The 26265-nt window shown below is 41.0% G+C and overlaps 1 protein-coding gene across 1 annotated transcript in view; it reads left to right on the top strand.

Annotated features, from left to right (window-relative positions):
• scn4ab (sodium channel, voltage-gated, type IV, alpha, b) overlaps positions 1-26265 on the top strand; it is a 218761-nt gene that overhangs the window by 61339 nt on the left and 131157 nt on the right. The window contains exon 2 of the mRNA XM_063037680.1: positions 19394-19708. Coding sequence (XP_062893750.1) covers positions 19448-19708 — 261 coding nt within the window. The 5' untranslated portion in view covers positions 19394-19447. The remainder of the gene's footprint in view (positions 1-19393; positions 19709-26265) is intronic.

Here is a 26265-nt window from a genome sequence, read left to right as displayed (position 1 = left end):
CTTCTTCAGGCTGATGGTCAAGCTGAAGTCCTGGCCGGCTCTTGAGAAGCTGTCCATGAGGCGTTGCAGTTGCTCTTCAGAGTGTGTTGCCAGTGCCGCGTCGTCTGCAAACAACATGTCCCTGATGAGTACTTCAGAGACAAAATGGGGCACATTAGAGATGAAAGGGGCATTCAGTACATGAAAACAGAAGATGTGAGTGAGATATTAGTCGAATATTTCTCAAAAGTTTGGAGCCCATGGGGTACAAAACAAGTAGGCAATTTGAATCCAAACATGGGGTGGCATTAAATATATCTCAATGACTTGTACGTAGGAGGTGGGATTACTAAGTCTGCAGAGGACATGAAAATTGGTGATAGTGTGGGGGATAGTCTTCAGCTCCAGAACAATACTGGACAGGGCAATGGCACATGGAATTTAATACCAATAAGTGCAAGGTGATGCATTTTGGAAGAGGAGAGGTTTAACAAGTATAGAGCATACTGTACATCATGAATGGTAGGCCCAAAGGAGTACCTGAGGAACAGGGATATTGGTGTACAAATCCATACATTCCTAAAGTTGACAGCAGAGGGAGATATAGAGGCCTTTATCAGCTGGGACATGAAGGTCATTGTAAAGCTACAGCTGGAGTATTTTGTGCCTTTTTGATCAGCTCACTTTGGGAAGGTCATGATTGCACTGGAGAGGATGCAGAGGAGATTTAACCAAATGATCTCTGGGATGGAGAGTTTCAGTTATGAAGAAAGATTGGATAGGCTGCTGTGAAGAAAGGTTTTACTATCTTTGTTGCATCAACAGACAATATTTTCTTGTTGCAGTGTTGTCCGTAGCAAGAGGGTGTAGATTTAGGATAATGGGTAAGGGATTTAGAAAGGATGTGAGGAAGGATTTTTTTCATCCAGAAGATGTCTGGAATCTGGGACACACTGAGTGGATGGTGGAGGCAGATCAGTTCACAATATTTAAGAAGTATCTGGTGAGTATTTGAATCACCAAAGCAGAGAAGGTCATGGAGCAAATGCTGGTAAATAGTATTAGAGTAGATGGGTCAGTGAGGACATGATGGGCCTAAGGACCTGTTTCTGTGGTATGTGACTCTATGAGCTACTTAACTTTAGTTTCATTTGTGTACAATTATTTATCAATTATCATGTTACTGTCTGTTTCCAGCACAAAACTGGTTAAGATGGAATAATAAATAAATATTCATCAATCCCAATATGTAGCAGGAAGTGGCCTCTAATATGTAAGATAATCTTGGGGTTCAGCTGACTATTCTAAATTGTTCAAACTCTGCGTATATGTTATCTGAAACCCTTGATTAGATTACAAGTTTGAAACTTATCCCTGGTCTTAATTATTCTATATTTAAAATACTACACTGTATTTATGTGGCTCTCTGCAATCTAAAGTTTCAACCTGGTAGCAATGCTGCAGACTGCTCACAACCAAACTTACATTGCACAAGCCAAATTTAATATTAAATATTCAGCTAAGTGCTCATTGGGTTAATAAAGGAAACATGATGAGACCACCCAATACATGGATGAGTGGTGATGTAACAATCAAACAAGAAAGAAAATAAAAAGTCTCTGCATAAAAATACTACTGCTAATTGCGCAACATTAGTACATGTCCAAGTCAAGTTTATCGACATAAGTAGAAGTTGCTAGGCTCCTTAAGGCTGTTGTAGCTGGGGGTGGTAATGGGGATAAGCTCCTACTACCTATTAAATGCTCCTAATGGCGTATGCCTCAAATAGCCTCTGACAACCAAGTCCAGCTCCTGGCCTTCACATTTAGCTTAGCTACTAAGCCCAACAGCACCCATTTCTACGGACAGAAGAAGGGGCAAAGGCAGGTTACTGGTGCTTTAAAACCCATTCCTACAGGGTGATGGAGCTCATCTCGGAGAAGGAAAACCCTGATCTTAAACTCCTCGCTGCCTTGCAACTATACCCACTCGTGGGGAAGGCTTTGAGAGTAAACCCTGAGGGGAGAATCCGGAGCAGGAGTCCCTAAGGCAGTCCTACGTTGAGTTCAATGCTGACCGGCAACTCCTGCAACACTGCTGCTGACAAACTGTATCAGTCTCTGCCGTTCCTTTGGATTCATTAGCTGTACGGTGAAGGGGAGGCTGCTGCATAGAAAACAGTTTGCTCTCCATATCGTATTGCCCTGGCTTGCATATTGACTTTGACACAAAAAGACTCTGACCATTGGAGGGCTTTACAGAGGTTGATAGATTCTTGGTTAGTAAGGAGTCAAAGGTTACAGGGAGAAAGCAGGAGAATGTGGTTAAGAGAGAAAATAAATGATTGAATGGCTGAGCAGATTTGATGGTCTGAATGGCCTAATTCTTCACTTACTGTATGGTTTGTGATTTTATGGTGAGCTACAAGTACAATGAAAGACTTGCTTGCAACCACACCACAGGCACACATATGCAGACAACAACACAGAGCACATAAATTATACAAGACAGTGAAGAAAAGATGTGCAAAATGACACATTGGTGAAAAACCACAATCAGAATCAAGCCCATGGTGGTGCAAGTGGTGCTCCATCGCATCCATTGCTGAGGTAGGATTAAGGTTGAACAGATCAGTTCAAGAACTTGATTGTTGTAGGAATGAATGGTGGGAATCTTTGATGATAAATGCTGCCTTCTTGAAGCACCACTTCATGTAGATGCATTCAATGTTGGGAGGGGTTGTGCTTGTGATTGACTGGATGGTGTGTACTGTCCTCTGCAGCCCCTTGCTTTTGTGCTTTGGAATTGCCACCAGTCAGGATACTTTCAACAGTACATATGTAGAAGTTTGCTAGAGTTTTTGGTGACATGCCAAATGTTCTTAAGCTTCTAAGATAATAGAGGCACTGCATGCCTTCGTTGTGATTGCATCAATGTGCTGAGCCCAAGGTAGGTCATCTGAAATGTTAACACCCAGGAATCTGAAGCTGCTAACACACTCAACCTCTGACCCGCCAATGAGAACTGGCATGTGGTTTCCTGACTTTCAAAATATGTAAATGTAAAGAACAATCAACTAGCAATTGGTTAAAAGAGAAATGTTGGGTGGGATTTTGGGTGAAGTGTCTTTTTGTGATTCATGGTATTTTTTACATTTACTTTAAAAATACATTTACATTTACATTTACTTGGACTTAAATTTACATTTACATTTACTTGGACTTTCTGACTAACAGACCCCAATCAGTTAAGTTAGACAACCTCTCCTCCTCCACTCTCACCCTGAACACCGGCGTGCCTCAAGGCTGTGCTGAGCCCTCTTCTGTACTCCCTTTTCACTATGACTGTGTTCCTGTACATGGTTCTAACTCCATTATCAAGTTCACAGACAACACCATGGTGGTTGGCCTGATCAGAGGGGATGATGAGACGGCCTACAGGGACAAGATCCAGCAACTGGCCGCGTGGTGTGCCAACAACAACCTGGCCCTTAACACCCAGAAGACCAAGGAGATCATTGTGGACTTCAGGCATGCCAGGAGTCACACTCACGTCCCCATCTACATCAACGGAACTGTAGTGGGGCGTGTATCAAGCTTCAAATTCCTTGGTGTCCACATTTCTGAGGATCTCACCTGGTCCCTGAACTCCTTCATCCTGATCAAAAAGGTGCAACAGCACCTTTATTTCCTGCGGAGCATGAAGAAAGCTCATCTCTGTCCCAGGATACTGACAGAAATTACCACTGTACCATTGAGAGCATATTCACCAACTGCATCTCAGTGTGGTATGACAATTGTCCCGTATCGGACCATAAAGCACTCCAGCATGTGGTGAAAACTGCCCAGCGGATTATCAGCACCCAATTGCCCACCATTGAGAACATCTACCATAAACACTGCCTGGGCAGGGCGAAAAGCATTATCAGGGATGCATTTCACCCTAACCATGGACTTTTTACTCTCCTCCCATCCGATAGGTGCTACAGGAGCCTCCGCTCCCGCACCAGCAGGCACAGGAAGAGCTTCTTCCCTGAGGCTGTGACCCTGCTGAACCTCACATCACAGCGCTAAGCAGTATTGCATCAGTATTGTACTGTCTCAGTACTTTTATATTTGTGTGCTGTAGCACTTACTTTTTATTCGCAGTTATTTTGTAAATAACACTATTCTTTGCATTTCTGGTTAGATGCTAAATACATTTCATTGGCTTTGTATCTTTACTCGGCACAATGACAATAAAGCTGAATCTAATCTAAAAAGGTAGAAGCCTCATCCATAGTAAAAACACCACATATTTATGAGAAAGAATCACTAAAACTATGCTTCTTGTGGGAACTGCATGCCAGCAAATAGCTTCATCCCTTCGAACGTAAATGTCCAGTATGGCGATTGGTTGTGCAACACTTCATAATCGACCCTAATCGAAGGCACTGGCTTAAATTCACAATCTTCTCATTCAGACCGTGCCAATGGCTATGCCTCAGTGACCATTAATCAATGTATATACTTCACTGAACTAAAATTGCCAGAAAATTCATCCCCAGATGAAGCAAACAGAATGAATTTCAGAGGACCAAAGTACAACTTAGTATTATTGATGGTTAATACATTTCTGGGGAATTGTCTTTTTGCCGTCCTGCTGGTTCTCCTACTGGAGAACATTTCTTTTGAGAGATTACAATGTTGCTGTCTTTGGGATCTCATTTCTCATAAACTGACGGCTGCACTTCCTTAGTTTATGATGGTTTACTCTGTTAAAAGTTCCTTTGGGATACCCTGTGGATGTTAAAGATGTAAAGTAGATACAAGTTGTTTCTATCCCTCTCATCAGATGCAGTTTTGAAATCTCTGAAGGATAAGGTCTCATTAATGTGACCATTATTAACATGTAGTGCAATATCTTGAATCCTAGATGACAAATTCCTGGAGACACAATAGAAGAACATCAGAACATAAGAAATAGGAGCAGGAGTGGGCCATTCAGCCCATCGAGCCTGCTCCGCCATTCAATAAGATCATGGCTGGTCTGTCTGTAAACTCAGCTCCATCTACCTGACTTTTCCCCATAACCCTTAATTCCCTTACTATGTAAAAACCCATCTAACTGTTTGCCTTCTGTGGGCAAGCCAGTTCTGGATCCACAAAGGAATGTTCCCTTGGATCCCATGCCTCCTTACTTTCTCAATAAGCCTTGCATGGGGTACCTTATCAAATGCCTTGCTGAAATCCATATACACTACATCTACTGCTCTTCCTTCATCAATGTGTTTAGTCACATCCTCAAAAAATTCAATCAGGCTCGTAAGGCACGACCTGCCCTTGACAAAGCCATGCTGACTATTCCTAATCATATTATACCTCTCCAAATGTTCATAAATCCTGCCTCTCAGGATCTTCTCCATCAACTTACCAACGACTGAAGTAAGACTCACTGGTGTATAATTTCCTGGGCTATCTCTACTCCCTTTCTTGAATAAAGGAACAACATCCGCAACTCTCCAATCCTCCGGAACCTCTCCCATCCCCATTGATGATGCAAAGATCATAGCCAGAGGCTCAGAAATCTCCTCCCTCGCCTCCCACAGTAGCCTGGGGTACATCTCATCCGGTCCCAGCGACTTATCCAACTTGATGCTTTCCAAAAATTCCAGCATATCCTCTTTCTTAATATCTACATGCTCAAGCTTTTCAGTCTGCTGCAAGTCAGCACTACAATCACCAAGATCCTTTTCCATAGTGAATACTGAAGCAAAGTATTCATTAAGTACCTCTGCTATTTCCTCCGGTTCCATACATACTTTTCCACTGTCACACTTGATAGGTCCTATACTTTCACGTCTTATTCTCTTGCTCTTCACATACTTGTAGACTGTCTTGGGGTTTTCCTTAATCCTGCTTGCCAAGGCCTTCTCATGGCCACTTCTGGCTCTCCTAATTTCCTTCTTAAGCTCCTTCCTATTAGCCATATAATCTTCTGGATCTTGAACATTACCTAGCTCTCTGAACCTTTTGTAAGCTTTTCTTTTCTTCTTGACTAGATTTATTACAGCCTTTGTACACCACGCTTCCTGTACCCTACCATAACTTCCCTGTCTCATTGGAACGTACCGATGCAGAACTCCACACAATATCCCCTGAACATTTGCCACATTTCTTCCGTACTTTTCCCTGAGAACATCTGTTCCCAATTTAAGTTTCCAATTTCCTGCCTGATAGCCTCATTGCCTCATAATTCCCCTTACTCCAATTAAACGCTTTTCTAACTTGTCTGTTCCTATCTCTCTCCAATGCTATTGTAAAGGAGATAGAATTAAGTTCACTATCTCCAAAATGCTCTCCAACTGAGAGATCTGACACCTGACCAGGTTAATTTCCCAATACCAAATCAAGTACAGTCTCTCCTCTTGTAGGCTTATCTACATATTGTGTCAAGAAATCTTCCTGAACACACCTAACAAACTCCACCCCATCTAAACCACTTGCTCTCGGGAAATACCAATCGATACTTGGGAAATTAAAATCTCCCATCACGACAACTCTGTTATTATTACACCTTTCCAGGATCTGTTTCCCTTTCTGCTCCTCGATATGCCTGTTACTATTGGGTGGTCTATAAAAAACACCCAGTAAAGTTATTGACCCCTTCCTGTTCCGAACCTCCACCTACAGAGACTCCATAGACAATCCCTCCATGGCATCCACCTTTCCTGCAGCCATGACACTATCTCTGATCAACAGTGCCAGTGCTCATGTATTATTCCTTCCAAAGTGGATAATCTCACGTTTACCAACGTTGTATTCCATCTGCCAGACCTTGGCCCACTCACTTAACCTATATATATTCCTCTGCAGACTCTCCACATCCTCTGTACAATTTGCTTTTCCACTCAGTTTAGTGTCATCAGCAAATGTTGCTACGCTACACTCAGTCCCCTCTTCCAAATCATCAATGCAAATGGTAAACAGCTGCGGGCCCAGCACCGACCCCTGCGGCACCCCATTCACCACTGACTGCCAACCGGAGAAACACCCGTTTATACCAACTCTCTGCCTTCTATTGGTTAACCAATCCACTATCCATGCCAATACACTTCCTCCGACTCCATGATCTCTATTTTTTTTTTGTAATTTATTTTTTATTGAATTTCATCATCAAACAAACATTTCCATAAGATGTATTTCAGATACTGTACATATACATCAAATAATCATATTTGTCACAAATCTCCAAATATTTATCTGAGATGTACACTTATAGAAAGGAGAGGAAAGAAAGAACAATCAAAAGAAGAAAATTATGTACAGAGTAGGGAGTGATCTTTTTTTTTACAACATATTCATTGATTCGTGAGAATAAAATCAGACCTATGAGGTATTATGTAGTTAAACCTTTTTTCCAATATGAATAAAATTGTTCCAACTTATGATTAACAGATGGTGTTATCTTCTCCATTTTGTAAATGTCCATTGTAATTTCCATCCATACATTTAAAGTTGGGCTCTCCTGTGATAACCATTTCCTAGTAAGGGTCTTTTTACCAGCCACCAGCAGTATATTCATTAAATATTTATCTCTTTTCAACCATTCTTGAGGTATATACCCAAAATATATGGTTTTACTCTCTCAGGGTATTTCACATTTAAAGATGTCTATCGGGCATTATGTATCCCACTCCAATAGTCTTTGATAATGGGGCATTCCCAGAAAATATGATAATGGTTTGCATTTTGATTTCCACAATTTCTCTAGCAAGCAGGGGGGTTACTATTATAATGGGATTTCTGAGAGAGTGCAATAAAATATCTTATCAAGTGTTTCCACCGGAACTCCCTCCATTTCTGTGAACTGGTACACTTCCATTGATATCTCCATATTATTGTCCAGTCTTCCTCAGATATTATTATCCCTCCTTCCTTCTCCCATTTTGTTTTAATGTATGAAGTCAAATGTGTCTTAAGATTTGACAAACCCTTATAAACACTTGAAATTATTCTACTACCATTGTCTGAATTATATGCTTTTCTAAATAGCTCCATCAGACATGTACTTGCCTTGGTTACATTTTTAACTGTCCTATTAACATACTGTCGCATCTGTAAATACCGGTAAAAGTCTTGTTTTTCTAATAAGTGTTTCTCTTTGAGCATTTCAAAGCTGAACAGTCTTCCTTCTTTCATTATATTGCAAATAGCTGTTATTCCTTTAGCTGTCCAGTCCTTAAATCTAGCATTCAGTTTATTCAGCGTAAAATCCGAGTCATATGCACACCATTTAAGAACTGCAATGTCTCTCTGTAGTTTATATTCTTTTATAATAGTTTTCCATTTTCTAAGAGTCCATTTCACCCATGGATTGTCAATATTATTTATGTAACTTTGTAGGTTGTTATCAGCCAAAATTGCCTGTATGGGGACGGAGAGAATCCTCTCCTCAATGTTTTTCCGTTGAGTGTTATATGATGGGTTGCACCAGCATATCACGGCTCTCAACTGTGCTGCAAAATAATAATCTCTAAGAGAAGGTAGGCCCCATCCCCCCTTTTCCTTGGCTAATTGCAAAGTTTTGAGACGAACCCTCGGCCTTTTACCTTGCCATATATGTCTTGATAGCATCTTGTTCCATTCATTGAATTGATTTTGGTTAATCTCTATTGGTAGGGTCTGATAGAGATATAGCAGTCTAGGCAGTATATTCATTTTAATAGATTCAATCCTTGAACTGAGACCAAGAAAACGAATTAGGTTCCATCTTGTTATATCTTCCTTAATTTATTTTTATATATAGGCTGATAATTGCATTCTGATACTTTTGCCAAATCTTTTGGCATAACAATGCCCAGATATTTGACGGACTCTGTTTGCCATGCCCAAGGATATCTACTTTCAATTTCTCTTGGTGGGCTATAGTTATATGAAAGTAGTTGGGTTTTATCTGTGTTGATCTTGTATCCTGATAATTGGCCATATTGTTCAAAGGATTGCATCAATTTAGGTAAAGAGTATGTTGGTTGCCCTAGATAGATCAAAATGTCATCCGCTTAACAGGCCAATTTATGCTCTGTCCCTTTAATAGTAATTCCCCTGATATCTTCATTTTGTCTGATGTATTGAGCTAATGGTTCCAGATATAATGCGAAGAGTAGCGGTGACCATGCACAACCCTGTCTTGTGCCCCTTTCTAGGGTAAAACTATTAGATAAATATCCATTGATTTTAATCCGAGCAGTAGGATTGTCGTATAGTGCCTGTATAGTTTTAATAATTGTGTCATGTACAAATGTTTGTAGACCAAATCTATGTAAAACTCTGTAAAGAAAATTCCAATTAACAGAATTGTTTGATTTTGGAGGGATATTTAATCTAAAAGAGTGATACATCAGGTTTGTTCACGACAAAGATGGAGGCTCTTTGGCCCATCAAGTTCACTGCCTCTTCTCAATCCCATCCTCCGCTTAATCCCCTGTAACCTACTTTCTCTCACGTGCCCATCATCTCTCGCTGATTTTCCTATCACCCACCCACATGAGGAGTAATTAACAGCAGCTATGCAACCTACCAATCAGCACATTTATGGATGGGTAGTATGACTGGGGGATACCAACACAATCATACCAGGAATGTACAACACCTCACAGACAGCCCTGGAGGTCAATATCTAACTTGAATTAGTGGAGCTCTAAGGCAGTTGCACTACCTGCCACACATGTAAGGAAGTGTTTTTCTCTATCTTTGGCTATTGTTGACTTTTTGGTTATTTATAAATGATGAGCTCACCCCTCTAACTGGTTGAAAGACATCACCTTTGTGTATCCCAAGAGATCCGCTCCTCATCAACTACTTTCTAATTGACCCAAACGTTTTACCTAGCTCTGCATTATTTATTGATTGCGATTCAGTGCAGAAGCACACCACCCAGCAACCCCTGGTTTAACCCTAACTGGACAGTTTACAATGACGAATGAACCTACCAATCGCTACACCTTTGGAGTGTGGGAGGAAACTGGAGCACCTGGAGGAAACCCACACAGTCAGGGGAAGAACATACAAACTCCTTACAGGCAGGGGCGGAAATTGAAATCTGGGTGGCCTGTACTGTAAAGCATTGTGCTTACCGCTATGCTACTCTGCCGCCCTTCATAATACCCTCATACTTGCTCTCATTTAAATTTTAATCCTACCTTTCAATTCATTCACCCACTTGTCACTGGTGCCAAATATTTCTATTCCCAAAACAAAATTATTATCTGAATGGTGGCCGATTAGGAAAAGGGGAGGTGCAACGAGACCTGGGTGTCATTATACACCAGTCATTGAAAGTGGGCATGCAGGTACAGCAGGCGGTGAAAAAGGCGAACGGTATGCTGGCATTTATAGCGAGAGGATTCGAGTACAGGAGCAGGGAGGTACTACTGCAGTTGTACAAGGCCTTGGTGAGACCACACCTGGAGTATTGTGTGCAGTTTTGGTCCCCTAATCTGAGGAAAGACATTCTTGCCATAGAGGGAGTACAAAGAAGGTTCACCAGATTGATTCCTGGGATGGCAGGTCTTTCATATGAAGAAAGACTGGATGAACTGGGCTTGTACTCGTTGGAATTTAGAAGATTGAGGGGGGATCTGATTGAAACGTATAAGATCCTAAAGGGATTGGACAGGCTAGATGCGGGAAGATTGTTCCCGATGTTGGGGAGGTCTAGAACGAGGGGTCACAGTTTGAGGATAGAGGGGAAGCCTTTTAGGACCGAGGTTAGGAAAAACTTCTTCACACAGAGAGTGGTGAATCTGTGGAATTCTCTGCCACAGCAAACTGTTGAGGCCAGTTCATTAGCTATGTTTAAAAGGAAGTTAGATATGGCCCTTGTGGCTACAGGGGTCAGGGGGTATGGAGGGAAGGCTGGGTTCTGAGTTGGATGATCAGCCATGATCATAATAAATGGCGGTGCAGGCTCGAAGGGCTGAATGGCCTACTCCTGCACCTATTTTCTATGTTTCTATGTTTCTATGTAAAATGATGGAGCAGTCCAACGCGGGTAAAGCCCTTCCCACCACTAAGCACATCTACATAAAACACTGTTGCAGGGAAGCAACATCCATCATCAGAGATCCTCACCACCCAGGCCATGCTCTATTCTCGCAGCTGCCATCAGGTAGAAGGTGCAAAACCATTAGGACTCACACCATCAGGTTCAAGAACAGTTACTACTCCACATCATCAGGGTCTTGAACAAAGGGAATAACTACACTCACTTGCCCATCCATTGAGATGTTCTCACAACCAATGATCTCACTTTCAGACACTTTATCTCATTATCTCATGTTCTTGCTATTTATTGCTATTTATTTATATTTGCATTTGCACAGTTTGTTCTCTTCTGCACTTTGGTTGATCTTTCATTGATGCTGTTATAGTTACTTTTCTGGAGATTTGCTGAGTATGCCCACAGGAAAATGAATCTCAGGGTTGCATATGGTGACTTATACAGTATGTGCTTTGATAATAAAATTTATTTTGAACTTTGTACTTTGAAGGTTGTGCTCAAATCTGAACTCTATGCTTTACAAAGAACTAGCACTGGAATGATTCTTGCACTTGAATGATAGACTGAGGAAACTACGTTTTTCTCTTCAGAACAGGGAAAATTACAAGGATATTGCTGATAACGTCTCCTCCTCACTGATGATCAACACTGGTGCACCTCAGGGGTGTGTGCTTAGCCCACTGCCCTACTCTCTGTATACACATGACTGTGTGGCTAGGCATAGCTCAAATACCATCTATAAATTTGCTGATGATACAACCATTGTTGGTAGAATCTCAGGTGGTGACGAGAGGGCGTACAGGAGTGAGATATGCCAACTAGTGGAGTGGTGCCGCAGCAACAAGCTGGCACTCAACGTCAGGAAAACGAAAGAGCTGATTGTGGACTTCAGGAAGGGCAAGACAACAGAACACATACCAATCCTCATAGAGGGATCAGTAGTGGAGAGAATGAGCAGTTTCAAGTTCCTGGGTGTCAAGATCTCTGAGGATCTAACCTGGTCCCAAAATATTGATGTACAGGTAGTTATAAAGAAGGCAAGACAATGGCTATACTTCTTTAGGACTTTGAAGAGATTTGGCTTGTCAATAAATACACTCAAAAACTTCTATAGATGTTTACTTTACTTTACTTCAGTCTTCACTATGGAAAAGGAGCTTGGTGACTTGCAGCGGACTAAAAAGCTTGAGCATGTAGATATTAAGAAAGAGGATGTGCTGGATCTTTTGGAAAGCATTAAGTTGGATAAGTCACCGGGACCGGATGAGATGTACCCCAGGCTACTGTGGGAGGCGAGGGAGGAGATTGCTGAGCCTCTGGCAATGATCTTTGCATCATCAATGGGGACGGGAGAGGTTCAAGGGCTCTGGTTGATTCTTTACCTGACCACTACTTTCCTGCACTCCACAAACTCCATGAATCTTTCAATACCTAAAACCTTGCCATCTCTGTCCTGAATATGCTCAATGGTTGAGGCAGTTTTAGATAATGGCACATATTCACCACCATCTGGAAGGAGAATTATCTTTTCATTCTTGTGGTAAATGGCTGACACACCTATCCTTAGACCGTGACATCTGTCCTTAGACAGACCAATGAGAGGAAATATCATCTCAGCATCCAGCCTGTCAAATCCTGTGAAAATTTTGGGCATTTTGATGAGATCATCAGTTATTCTTCTCATATCAAGAATCAATCTGCCAAACAGTTATGGCATCCATTTCATTTCAACTATAAATTTCAGACAGGGAAAACAGCCCTGTCCATAATTCCCCATATGGGTTCTTCCCAGGTTTCTTGCAATAAAGACAAACATTCTATTTCCCTTCCTAATTGACAAGTCTTTTCTACTCTTTTTATTCCATCTGTTATGGGCTACTCTAACTCTTCATTTTCTCTTCTTTGACTATCGTCTAGGGAGGCTCTTTGGGTGGAATTGAGGAATGAGAAAGGTGTAGTAACGCTTATAGGGGTGTATTATAGACCACCAAATGGGGAGCGAGAATTGGAGGAGCAAATTTGTAAGGAGATAGCAGATATTTGTAGTAAGCACAAGGTTGTGATTGTGGGAGATTTTAATTTTCCACACATAGACTGGGAAGCCCATTCTGTAAAAGGGCTGGATGGTTTGACGTTTGTCAAATGTGTGCAGGATAGTTTTTTGCAGCAATACATAGAAGTACCAACTAGAGAAGGGGCAGTGTTGGATCTCCTGTTAGGGAATGAGATAGGTCAGGTGACAGAGGTATGTGTTGGGGAGCACTTTGGGTCCAGTGATCACAATGCCATTAGTTTCTATATAATTATGGAGAAGGATAGGACTGGACCCAGAGTTGAGATTTTTGATTGGAGAAAGGCTAACTTTAAGGAGATGCAAAAGGATTTAGAAGGAGTGGATTGGGACAATTTGTTTTATGGGAAGGATGTAATAGAGAAATGGAGGTCATTTAAAGGTGAAATTTTGAGGGTACAGAATCTTTATGTTCCTGTTAGGTTGAAAGGAAAGGTTAAAAGTTTGAGAGAGCCATGGTTTTCAAGGGACATTGGAAACTTGGTTTGGAAAAAGAGAGAGATCTGCAATAAATATAGGCAGCTTGGAGTAAATGAGGTGCTCAAGGAATATAAAGAATGTAAAAAGAATCTTGAGAAAGAAATTAGAAAAGCTAAAAGAAGATGTGAGGTTGCTTTGGCAAGTAAGGTGAAAATAAATCCAAAGGGTTTCTACAGTTATATTAATAGAAAAAGGATAATGAGGGATAAAATTGGTCCCTTAGAGAATCAAAGTGGATAGCTATGTGTGGAGCCAAAAGAGATGGGGAAGATTTTGAACAATTTCTTTTCTTCAGTATTCACTAAGGAGAAGGATATTGAATTGTGTAAGTTAAGGGAAACAAGTAGGGTAGTTATGGAAACTATGATGATTAAAAAAGAGGAAGTACTGGTGGTTTTAAGGAATATAAAAGTGGGTAAGTCTCCGGGTCCGGACAGGATATTCCCTAGGACCTTGAGGGAAGTCAGTGTGGAAATAGCAGGGGCTCTGACAGAAATATTTCAAATGTCATTAGAAACGGGGATGGTGCCGGAGGATTGGCATATTGCTCATGTTGGTCCATTGTCTCAAAAGGATTCTAAGAGTAAACCTAGCAATTATCGGCCTGTGAGTTTGACGTCAGTGGTGGGTAAATTGATGGAAAGTATTCTTGGAGATGGTATATATAATTATCTGGATAGACAGGGTCTGATTAGGAACAGTCAACATGGACTTGTGCGTGGAAGGTCATGTTTGAGAAATCTAATTGAATTTTTTGAAGAGTTTACTCGGAAAATTGATGAGGGTAAAGCGGTGGATGTTGTCTATGTGGACTTTAGTAAGGCCTTTGACAAGGTTCCACATGGAAGGTTAGCTAGGAAGGTTCAATCGTTAGGTATTAATATTAAAGTAGTAAAATAGATTCAGCAGTGGCTGGATGGGAGACGCCAGAGAGTAGTAGTGGATAACTGTTTGTCAGATTGGAGGCCGTCGTCTCGTGGTGTGCCTCAGGGATCCGTACTGGGTCCAATGTTGTTTGTCATACACATTAATGATCTGGATGATGTGATGGTAAATTGGATTAGTCAGTATGCAGATGATACTAAGATAGATGGCATTGTGGATAATGAAGTAGGTTTTCAAAGCTTGCAGAGAGATTTAGGCTAGTCAGAAGAGTGGGCTGAAAGATGGCAGATGGAGTTTAATGCTGATAAGTGTGAGGTGCTACATTTTGGTAGGACTAATTGAAATAGGACATACATGGTAAATGGTAGGGCATTGAGGAATACAGTAGAACAGAGTGATCTAGGAGTAATGGTGCATAGCTCCCTGCAGGTGGAATCTCATGTGGATAGGGTGGTGAAGAAAGCTTTTGGTATGCTGGCCTTTATAAATCAGAGCATTGAATATAAGAGTTGGGATGTAATATTAAAATTGTACAAGGCATTGGTGAGGCCAAATTTGGAGTATTGTGTACAGTTCTGGTCACCAAATTATAGGAAAGATGTCAACAAAATAGAGAGAGTACAGAGGAGATTTACTAGAGTGTTAACTGGGTTTCAGCACCTAAATTACGGAGAAAAGTTGAACAAGTTAGGTCTTTATTCTTTGGAGCGTAGAAGATTGAGGGGGGACTTGATAGAGGTATTTAAAATTATGAGGGGGATAGATAGAGTTGACATAGATAGGCTTTTTCCATTGAGAGTAGGGGAGTTTCAAACAAGAGGACATGAGTTGAGAGTTAAGTGGCAAAAGATTGGGGGTAACACGAGGGAGAACTTCTTTACTTAGAGAGTGGTAGCTGTGTGGAATGAGCTTCCAGTAGAAGTGGTAGAGGCAGGTTCAATTTTGTCATTTAAAAAAAAAATTGGATAGGTATATGGACAGGAAAGGAATGGAGGGTTATGGGCTGAGTACAGGTAGATGGGACTAGGTGAGAGTAAGCATTCAGCACGAACGAGAAGGGCCGAGATGGCCTGTTTCCGTGCTGTAGTTGTTAAATGGTTATATGGTTATATCTGTATAGGTGAAGTATTCTTCGCTATTTAATTCCAAATAATTTACATGCTTTGTCCAATTAACAGCTGTAATACACCATTTTGAACTCCTGTTCCTTCAGCTCTTCTCTCTATTAAGTTGCTGTTGACATACTGCTGTGTGATTGATCCTCTGTTATCTTTGATCTCAATTCGAATGAATTCATAATTTACCTTTACTACAGCCTATTTTCCCACTGTTATTGTAATAATTGTCATTCCACCATCTTTTTCTCATGGTCTAAATACTTTGTGCATAAAGTAACTGTTCCTCCTCTTGTGTAATTCCTAGTTCTATTTTTTCTGTTGCTCTACCTTACCTGCTTTATCCCAACATGTATTACCTCTACTTGCTCAAATTGTTATCACACACATTGCATTCTTTACTATCTATGCAGGTGATTTAAATACGTTTTAATATCAGTTCCTCTTTTCAGATTCCTGTCCTATACCTCTAGCTACTCCCTTGTCATTAACACCCTCCCTTACTTTATTCTTTCCTGTGCTCTGTTTTTCCTGTACATGGAGGAATCCAATATCTTGAAAGGATGTAAAACAGGTGTTAATCCTTGATTATGCTAACCAATGAGCTGAACAAAAGTAACCTCCTGAACACCTGGATATAGCTCAAGGGAAATGAGACCTCAATGAATTTTAAGATATTCTTGGCCATTTTCCCTATTTCCTGTCTGGAAAATCAGAAGATTAATTTCTATCCTTTACCATATTGTAACTTTTTAATTCAGTGATTCAAAAAACATAGACCCATAGAAAACCATAGAAACTACAGCACAGAAACAGGCCTTTTGGCCCTTCTTGGCTGTGCTGAACCATTTTCTGCCTAGTCCCACTGACCTGCACTCGGACCATATCCCTCCATACATCTCCCCATCCATGTATCTGTCCAATTTATTCTTAAATGTTAAAAGTGAGCCTGCATTTACCACTTCACCTGGCAGCTCATTCCACACTCCCACCACACTCTGTGTGAAGAAGCCCCCCCCCAATGTTCCCTTTAAACTTTTCCCCCTCACCCTTAACCCATGTCCTCTGGTTTTTTTCTCCCCTTGCCTCAGTGGAAAAAGCCTGCTTGCATTCACTCTATCTATACCCATCATAATTTTATATACCTCTATCAAATCTCTCCTCATTCTTCTATGCTCCAGGGAATAAAGTCCTAACCTATTCAACCTTTCTCTGTAACTCAGTTTCTCAAGTCCCGGCAACATTCTTGTAAACCTTCTCTGCACTCTTTCAACCTTATTTATATCCTTCCTGTAATTAGGTGACCAAAACTGCACACAATACTCCAATCACCAATGTTTTATACAACCTCACCATAACATTCCAACTCCTATATTCAATACTTTGATTTATAAAGGCCAATATACCAAGAGCTCTCTTTATGACCCTATCTACCTGTGACGCCACTTTTAGGGAATTTTGTATCTATATTCCAAGATCGCTCTGTTCTACTGCACTCTTCAGTGCCTTACCATTTACCCTGTATGTTCTACCTTGATTTGTCCTTCCAAAGTGCAATACCTCACACTTGTCTGCATTAAACTCCATCTGCTATTTTTCAGCCCATTTTTCCAGCTGGTCCAAATCCCTCTGCAAGCTTTGAAAACCTTTTTCACTGTCCACTACACCTCCAATCATTGTATCATCAGCAAATTTGCTGATCCAATTTACCACATTATCAACCAGATTATTGATATAGATGACAAATAACAATGGACCCAGCACTGATCCCTGTGGCACACCACTAGTCACAGGCCTCCACTCAGAGAAGCAATCCTCCACTACCACTCTCTGGCTTCTCCCATTGAGCCAATGTGTAATCCAATTTACCACCTCTCCATGTATACCTAGCGACTGAATTTTCCTAACTAACCTCCCATGCGGGACCTTGTCAAAGGCCTTACTGAAGTCCATATAGACAACACCCACTGCCTTCCCTTTATCCACTTTCCTACTAACCTCCTCAGAAAACTCTAATAGATTTGTTAAACATGACCTACCATGCACAAAGCCGTGTTGACTCTGACTCTCCCTAATAAGTCCCTGTCTATCCAAATATTTGTAGATCCTATCTCTTAGTACTCCTTCCAATAATTTACCTTCCACCGATGTCAAACTTACCAGCCTATAATTTCCCGGGTTACTTTTTGAGCCTTTTTTAAACAAGGGAACAACATGAGCCACTCTCCAATCCTCCGGCACTTCACCCGTGGATACCGACATTTTAAATATTTCTGACAGGGCCCCTGCAATTTCAACACTAGTCTCCTTCATGGTCCGAAGGAATACCCTGTCAGGTCCTGGGGATTTATCTACTCTGATTTGCCTCAAGATAGCAAGCACCTCCTCCTCTTCAATTCGTATAGGTTCCATGACCTCACTACTTGTTTGCCTTATTTCTGTTGACTCCATGCCAATTTCCTTAATGAATACAGACACAAAAAACCTATTTAAGATCTCCCCCATTTCGTTTGGTTCCATACATAGCTGACCACTCTGATCTTCAAGAGGACCAATTTTATCCCTTACTATCCTTTTGCTCTTAATATACCTGTAGAAGCTCTTTGGATTATCCTTCACCTTGACTGCCAAAGCAACCTCACGTCTTCTGTTAGCCCTCCTGATTTCTTTCTTAAGTATTTTTTTTGCACTTTTTATAGTCCTCAAGCACCTTATTTGCTCCCTGTTTCCTTTTCATGTCATACATCTCTCTCTTCTTTATCAGAGTTCCAATATCCCTTGAGAACCAAGGTTCCTTATTCTTACTCACTTTGCCTTTAATCCTGACAGGAACATACAAACTCTGCACTCTCAAAATTTCTCCTTTGAAGGCCTCCCACTTACCAATTATATCCTTGCCAGAGAACAACCTGTCCCAATCCACGCTTTTTAGATCCTTTCTCATGTCATCAAATTTGGCCTTTTTCCAGTTTAGAACCTCAACCCGAGGACCAGATCTATCTTTATCCGTGATCAAGTTGAAATAATGGTATTATGATCACTGGAACCAAAGTGTTCCCCTACACACGCTTCCGTCATCTGTCCTAACTCGTTTCCTAATAGGAGATCTAATATTGCATCCTCTCTAGTTGGTACCTCTATATATTCATTAAGAGAACTTTCCTGAACACATTTTACAAACTCTAACCCGTATAGACCTTTAACAGTATGGGAGTCCCAATCAATATGTGGAAAATTAAAATCCCCTACTATCACAACTTTATGTTTCCTGCAGTTGTCTGCTATCTCTCTGCAGATTTGCTCCTCCAATTCTCGCTGACTATTGGGTGGTCTATAATACAACCCCATTAATGTGGTCATGCCTTTCCTGTTTCTCAGCTCCACCCATATGGCCTCGGTAGATAAGCCCTCTAATCTGTCCTGCCTGAGCACTGCTGTAACATTTTCCCTGACTAGCAATGCCACCCCCCCCACCCTTCATCCCAATGCCACCCCCCCCACCCTTCATCCCTCTGCCTCTATGTAAAAGATTAAAAGAGTATTAATTCCTAATACTATATATGTTGTTATATTTACAATATTTTATTTCTCTGCTGTTGGTTATCTTGTACATCAGCAGCTAGCATACTTTACATAGTTGAGTTTATTGTTGAATTAATGACTTCAGTTTACTGTAATTCTTGAACACTTATTGAGTCGATTGCTAAGGATGTTGCAATGTTAGATACTAATTCTTATTAGTATACCAAATTTCTATTTCTGCAGTTTGTATTTTCATAGTTTTTGACGATTCTTTTTTTTCTCTGCTTGTTTTGTAATGCAGCTGTTTTGCTGAGGAGACTGAGGGACCTAAACTGAAGGGCTATAGAATGAGAGGATGGCGTGTTTCCTCAAACATCCGGGGCCTGACAGTTTACGTCGATTCACCAGAGAGTCTTTGGCTGAAATTGAGAAAAGGATTGCTAAGGAAAAAGCTGAAAAGCCAACAAAGCCTCTTGTAGAAGAGGAAGAACACAAGCTACACCCCAAAAGTGACCTTGAGGCTGGCAAAACTCTGCCTTTCATTTATGGAGATATTCCTCCAGAGTTAATCGGCGAGCCTCTGGAGGAACTGGATCCCTACTATGGCTCAAAGAGAGTAAGTCCCCGGCAGATTCATTAAAAGTTCCAGAATTCTAATTTTTGAAAGAATAGAGCCCCTGAATGAGTGCTATCAGCGGATAACTTATAAGTAAGCAATCAGCATCAAGTTGCAGATTCTAGTTTTAGAAATTGGCTGTGATATTTTTGCAGGTGAACTATAAATGTAAATTAGACATTTTCTTGATACGTGGGGACATTATTTATTTAATTGCTAATGCTGTTCATTTGGCACCTCCCAAAATGCTTAACTAACCAGCTAACTAATGGCAGGTGAGATGAGTTCAGCTTTGATAAAAGTGAAACTAAGCAAAATCAAATGAAGCAATGAATTGAGAATGGAGATGATTCAATCTGTTGAAAAACTGGTTTAAAATATTAAGCTATTAAGTACAAATATTTAGCTTCATGTATATGATAACATAGGTTTTGAAATACTTTTGCAACTATAATTCCAGGTTCAAAAATTATTTGCATCAATACTTTATGTCAGTCATATAAAACATATTTAATTTAATTATATATTGCCTTTGGATTTCTAAGTATTTTAATTGTTTTCAGAAATAACCTCCAAGAGTTTCAGTTTTCTTAGAAAGAGACTGACATAAACAGAAAATAGGCAGCCATTTGTTTAATACAGCAGACAACAGAAAAATTACAAATGTAATTGCTTTGAAGGATTGGTGTTTAGTATAAGGTTATTACTGCTGTTCTGCATGTACAGGACATTTGCTGTGTTTACTTAAAGCCACAAGAAATTGCAGAGAGTTGTAATTGCAGCTCAGTCTATCATGCAAACCAGCCTCCCCTCCATTGACCCCATTTGCACTTTTTGCTGCTGAGAACCAACTAACATAATCAAGGACCTCTCCTATCCTGATTATTCCCTCCTCCCCTCTCCTGTCAGGCAGAAGATACAAAAGCTTGAGAGTACATACCACTGGGCTTCTATCTCCCTGTTATCAAACCCATCAACAATCTCTCTTAAGCTAAAAGGTGAACTCTTGATTTCCCAGTCTACCTTGTCATAGTTCTTGCAATTTATTTGTCTGCCTGTATTGCACTTTCTTTCAAACTGCAGTAATGGATTCTGCATTCTGCTTTTTTTTATTACGTCAGTATGCTTAACACACCTAGTGTGTACTGTTTTGGCCATTTTATTTACTGAGGAACATATTTGCATTTCAGGTACTTCAGAGAAGGTTGATAGGTTGGTTCCTAAGATGAAGGGGTTGCTTTGTAAGAAAAGATTTATATTCAAAAATGAATGATTTTTTTAAAAAACTGGGAATAGAAGTTAGAAATAAAAACAGAAAATTGGAAAAGCTCAGCAGATCAGATACTTTCTTCTTTCTCACTTCCGATGAAGGCTTCTGCACCTGAAACATGAACTGTTTCTCTTTGCACGATTGCTGCCTGACTTGCTGATTTTCCAGAATTTCCAGTTTTAATTTTACACATAGGTTTATTGTAGTTTAGAAGAAAGAGATGAGACCTTATATGATTTAGAGGGGATTTCAGAGGTTGGTTTCTACGTGGATGTTGTCATAAAAGAGCATTGTTTCAGAATAAGAAATTGGTCAAGAGGAAGAATTTCCTCCTTGGGCTCAGGAATTCTCTCCCCCTATGAACTGTGGAGCATAATCTTTGACCATTTTCAAGTCTGAGAGTTGAAGCTTATAGGAAAATTAAGGCAAGAAATTCAGGCCTTGATCAATCCTTTTGGATAGAGGAATAAGCTCAAGAGGCCATCGTGCTTCCATCTATACCTATTTCCTGTGAAATTATGCCTTCACGAACTCTTGTCATGATGTTGGATCTGTACAAGTGACAAGTATTCCAACACGCTCTTGTTTTGGAAGTTACAGGAACTGCTTCAAGATTCAGAAAGTCAATTACTTGCAACCTCTGATCTGCCTCTGTAGCCAACTGTGGCTGATCCGGGTAGGTTTCCAGTTAGTGTTGACACTCAGGGTACTGTTGGTGAGGGACTTGGCAACAGTAATGTTGCTAAATGTCAATGGAAGGTGATTTATCTTTCAAATATTGGAGATATTTCCAAGCTCTTATGTGATGTGAAAATGACAGATCACTTCAGTGCAAGCCTGAATGGTGTCCAGATCTTGCTCTGAGTGTAGGTGCGGGCTCTTTTGTTTTTTTTTAAGAAGATGCAAACAAAACTTAAACATTTGTAAACCAGCCAATAAAAATCTTCATTTTAAGTGTTAAAATGGAGGAAATATATAGATGGAAAAAGTGAAAAATATCTGAGCCTATGAAACAGCCCTTAGAAACGCATGCAATGATATCTTGAAGGAATGATGGGGAAGTTATTGACATTGTCCTCAAAGCACCTACTGTTGAGAATTCCTGGGATGACTATGTTATAATATTGCTGTTTGTGATGGGACCCAGCAAAGGTAAGTCCCATTACTTAACACATTCTCTGCCAGTGTCCTTATTTCTCATCCCATATTGCCAAGATTTCTCGTGACTGATCCCACTCCTGCTCCATCCCAATAAGCCCAGGGTCCACTTTTGGCCCCCAACTCCTGTGATCACCCCACCTCATTGAGGAATTGCCACCCACCAAGTTCCCAATACTTAATTACTCCATATTCTCTGATTATTTTCCCTTCTTACCATATCTAGCCATTGCAAATTACCCAAACTCCAAATGCAAGGTCAAGGCTTCAATCTCCCTCCATCCCTACACAAGGTTCCAATCTCTAAGCAGCCACTACCCTCCCTCTCACCATGGATTATTGATTTTCCCTCACCATAGACTTTGCAGACCTTGCCCCAGTCCGTCAGTCAATTTATTTTTGTTTGTGTATCCAGCAACATGTGAAGGAAACTGTAAGCCATGTCCACAATCAAAGAGTCCTTTGATAGGCTTTACTTTAACACTACTGTGCATTAATCATGGCACACAATTATTTCTAGTTCTGAGATACAGTTTTTGATTTTAGACTTAGCTGCTTCAGCCATATCTTGTTTTAAAATGAAGCAAACTAATGTGGTTTGTTTGACTTTTGTGATTATTTCTTGAAGTGATTCATTTTTGTGAGTTCTTCCCATTATTACAAAAGCCAGCATTTGTTATCTTTCTCTTACTGTTCTTGAGAAAGTGGTGCTGAACCACTGCAGTTCATTTGGTACTGACAGGTAAAGGTTCTAGGATTTTATTTTTATTTTATCTTTATTCTATTTTGATTTGGACCCAGTAATGATGATAATTCAAAGATAGCAGGAAATGTTGGAAGCACTCTGGATTTATGGAAAGAGAAACAACATTAACGATTCAAGTTGAGATTACCGTTTCCATGGATGCTGCCTGACTTGCTGAGTATTTCCAGCATCTTCTGTCTTTGCTTCAGACTTCTAGCATTTGCAGACTTTTTTTTTTCATTTTCAATGACTGCTGATATATTTCCAAGCCAGGATGACCTGGAGAAGAATCTGTAGGTGGTGGAGCTTCCATGGGCCTACTGCCCTTGTCCTTCTTGGTAACAGAGGTTGAAGTGTTTGGATGTGCTGTCATAGAAGACTAAGAGTGCACCTGCAGTACATTTTGTAAATGGTAGATTCTGCAGTGATGACGGAGGAGATGAGTGTTAATGGTAACGGATGGATACCAATCAAAAGGATTAGTGGCCCTGGATGATGCTGAGCTTCTTGAGTATTGTTGGAGCTGCATTCACTCTGGCAAGTGAACAGTATTCCACCACAATCCACTTCCAAGTTGGAAGCCCAGGCTAACCAGAGGGATGCCAGTAGACTATGGCAGGGTCTAAATGAGATCACTGGGTGCAAAGAAAAGGCTGGGAATATCAATATCTGTGGCGCTTCTCTTCCTGATGAACTTAACGTATTCTACGCAGGATTCGAACAGAAGAGGAGCGTCCCACTCCCTCCAGATGAACCGGACCTGGTGGCATCGAGATTCATTGTCACCGAGGAGGACGTTAGAAGGGCCTTCCTGAAGATAAATCCAAGGAATGCGACGGTCCCAGATGGCGTCCCAGGACGGGTTCTCGGGCCTGTGCAAGCGAGCTAGCTGGAGTGTTTGCTGACATCTTCAACTGCTCCTTGCTTCAGTCTAAGATCCCCTCGTGTTTTAAGAAGGCAACAATAATCCCAGTGCCGAAGAAGAGCAAGGTGGCATGCCTGAATGACTATCGACCTGTGGCTCTGACATCAATTGCTATGAAGTGCTTCGAGAGATTGGTTATGGCACACATCAACCACAGCCTACCGGTCAACCTCGACACTTTGCAATTTGCCTACCGGAGCAACAGGTCAACGGCAGATGCCATCTCTCTGGTCCTACTTTCCTCCTTAGAACACCTGGAGAATAAAGACGCATACGTAAGGCTCCTTTTCATTGACCACAGCTCTGCCTTTAATACCATCATTCCAAATAAACTGATTCCTAAGCTCTGGAACCTGGGCCTTAGCACTCAGATCTGCAGCTGGATCTTCAACTTCCTCACAGACAGGACTCAGGCTGTAAAAATAGGGGACAAGCTCTCCTCTACAATCACTCTGAGCACTGGTGCCCCACAAGGCTGTGTACTCAGCCCCCTGCTGTACTCACTGTACACCCATGATTGTGTAGCCAAGTTTCTATCAAACTCAATATATAAGTTTGCTAATGACGTAACAATTGTAGGCCATATCTCGGTTAATGATGAGTTTGAGTACAGAGAGGAAATTAAGAACTTGGTGGCATGGTGCGAAGACAATAACCTATCCCTCAACGTCAGCAGGACGAAGGAATTGGTTGTTGACTTCAGAAGCAGTCGCGGACCGCACGACCCAATTTACATCGGTGGTGCGCAAATGGAACAGGTCAAAAGCTTTAAGTTCCTTGGGGTCAATATCAGAAATGACCTGACTTAGTCCAACCAAGCAGAGTTCACTGCCAAGAAGGCCCACCAGCGCCTTTAGTTCCTGAGAAAACTAAAAAAATTTGGCCTGTCCCCTAAAACCCTCACTAATTTTTATAGATGCACCGTAGAAAGCATTCTTCTAGGGTGCATCACAACCTGGTATGGAAGTTGTCCTGTCCAAAACCGAAAGAAGCTGCAGAAGATCGTGAACACGGTGCAGCACATCACACAAACCAATCTTCCGTCCTTGGATTCACTTTACACTGCACGCTGTCGGAGCAGTGCTGCCAGGATAATCAAGGACACGACCCACCCAGCCACACACTTTTCGTCCCTCTTCTCCCCGGGTGAAGGTTCAGGAGCTTGAAGACTCATATAGCCAGATTTGGGAACAGCTTCTTTCTAACTGTGATAAGACTGCTGAACAGATCCTGACCCGGATCTGGGCCGTACCCTCCAAATATCCGGACCTGCCTCTCAGTTTTTTTTTTGCACTACCTTACTTCCCATTTTTCTATTTTCTATTTATGATTTATAATTTAAATTTTTAATATTTATTAATTTTAACTATTTTTAATGTTTATTATTTGTAATCCAGGGAGTGTGAAGTGCAGAATCAAATATCGCTGTGATGATTGTACGTTCTAGTACCAATTATTTGGTGACAATAAAGTATAAAGTATCCTGATGTTTGGAATGTAGATGCTGGGAAGTCTTTGGGCTATGAGGATATGTGACTCTCATTATAAGATACCCAGACTCTAGCGGCACAAGAGGCAGCAGGTGCTGGAACCTGGAGCAAAAAGCAAACTACTAGAGGAACTCAATAGGCCAAGCAGTGTCTGTAGGGGGAACTATTGATGTTTTGGCTCAAGACCCTACATCAGGACTGAGTGTAGAGTTGGCATAAAGAAGAGAGGAAGAGGAGTGAGACAGGCTGGTAGGTGATAGGTTGGTCATAGAGGGGTGAGAGATGATGGACAGGTAGAGCCAGGTTGGGCAGGGAAACCTTTGAAGTTGGAAGACAAGGACAAGTAAATGATAATTAGGGGCAAACTAGGAAAGAAAAAGATCTGGTATTATGACCACAGGATTCACTTGCTCATTTAGCTGGCTTTTTGGTCAATGGTAACCTGCAGGATATTATTCCTGGGGGGCTCAGCAATTAAAATGTGAGGGATGAGTCTGAGATAAAGCACATACTAAGTGATTGCACTCACATGTTTGATGTCCCTATTGCCGAGGATGAGGAAGCCTGTGGAAACTGCTCCTCTGATTAGTTGTTAACTTGTATGGTGCCAAGCTGTAGATTTTGTTATAGATTACATAACGGTGTGAGAGTCTCCCCTGTAAAGTACAGCTCAATATACAGCTCTCTTCAGAACACTACAGCTATATTATCCTGGGTCTTTTCTGTACATATGACCATATAACCATGTAACAATTACAGCACGGAAACAGGCCATCTCGGTCCTTCTAGTCCATGCCGAACTCTTACTCTCACCTAGTCCCACCAACCTGTACTCAGTCCATAACCCTCCATTCCTTTCCTGTCCACATACCTATCCAATTTTACTTTAAATGACAATATCGAACCTGCCTCTACCACTTCTGCTGGAAGCTCGTTCCTCACAGCTACCACTCTCTGAGTAAAGAAGTT

The sequence above is a fragment of the Mobula hypostoma genome, chromosome X1 (assembly GCF_963921235.1).
Source record: "Mobula hypostoma chromosome X1, sMobHyp1.1, whole genome shotgun sequence".
Taxonomy (NCBI): domain Eukaryota; kingdom Metazoa; phylum Chordata; class Chondrichthyes; order Myliobatiformes; family Myliobatidae; genus Mobula; species Mobula hypostoma.
This window is presented reverse-complemented; position numbering and strand designations above follow the sequence as displayed.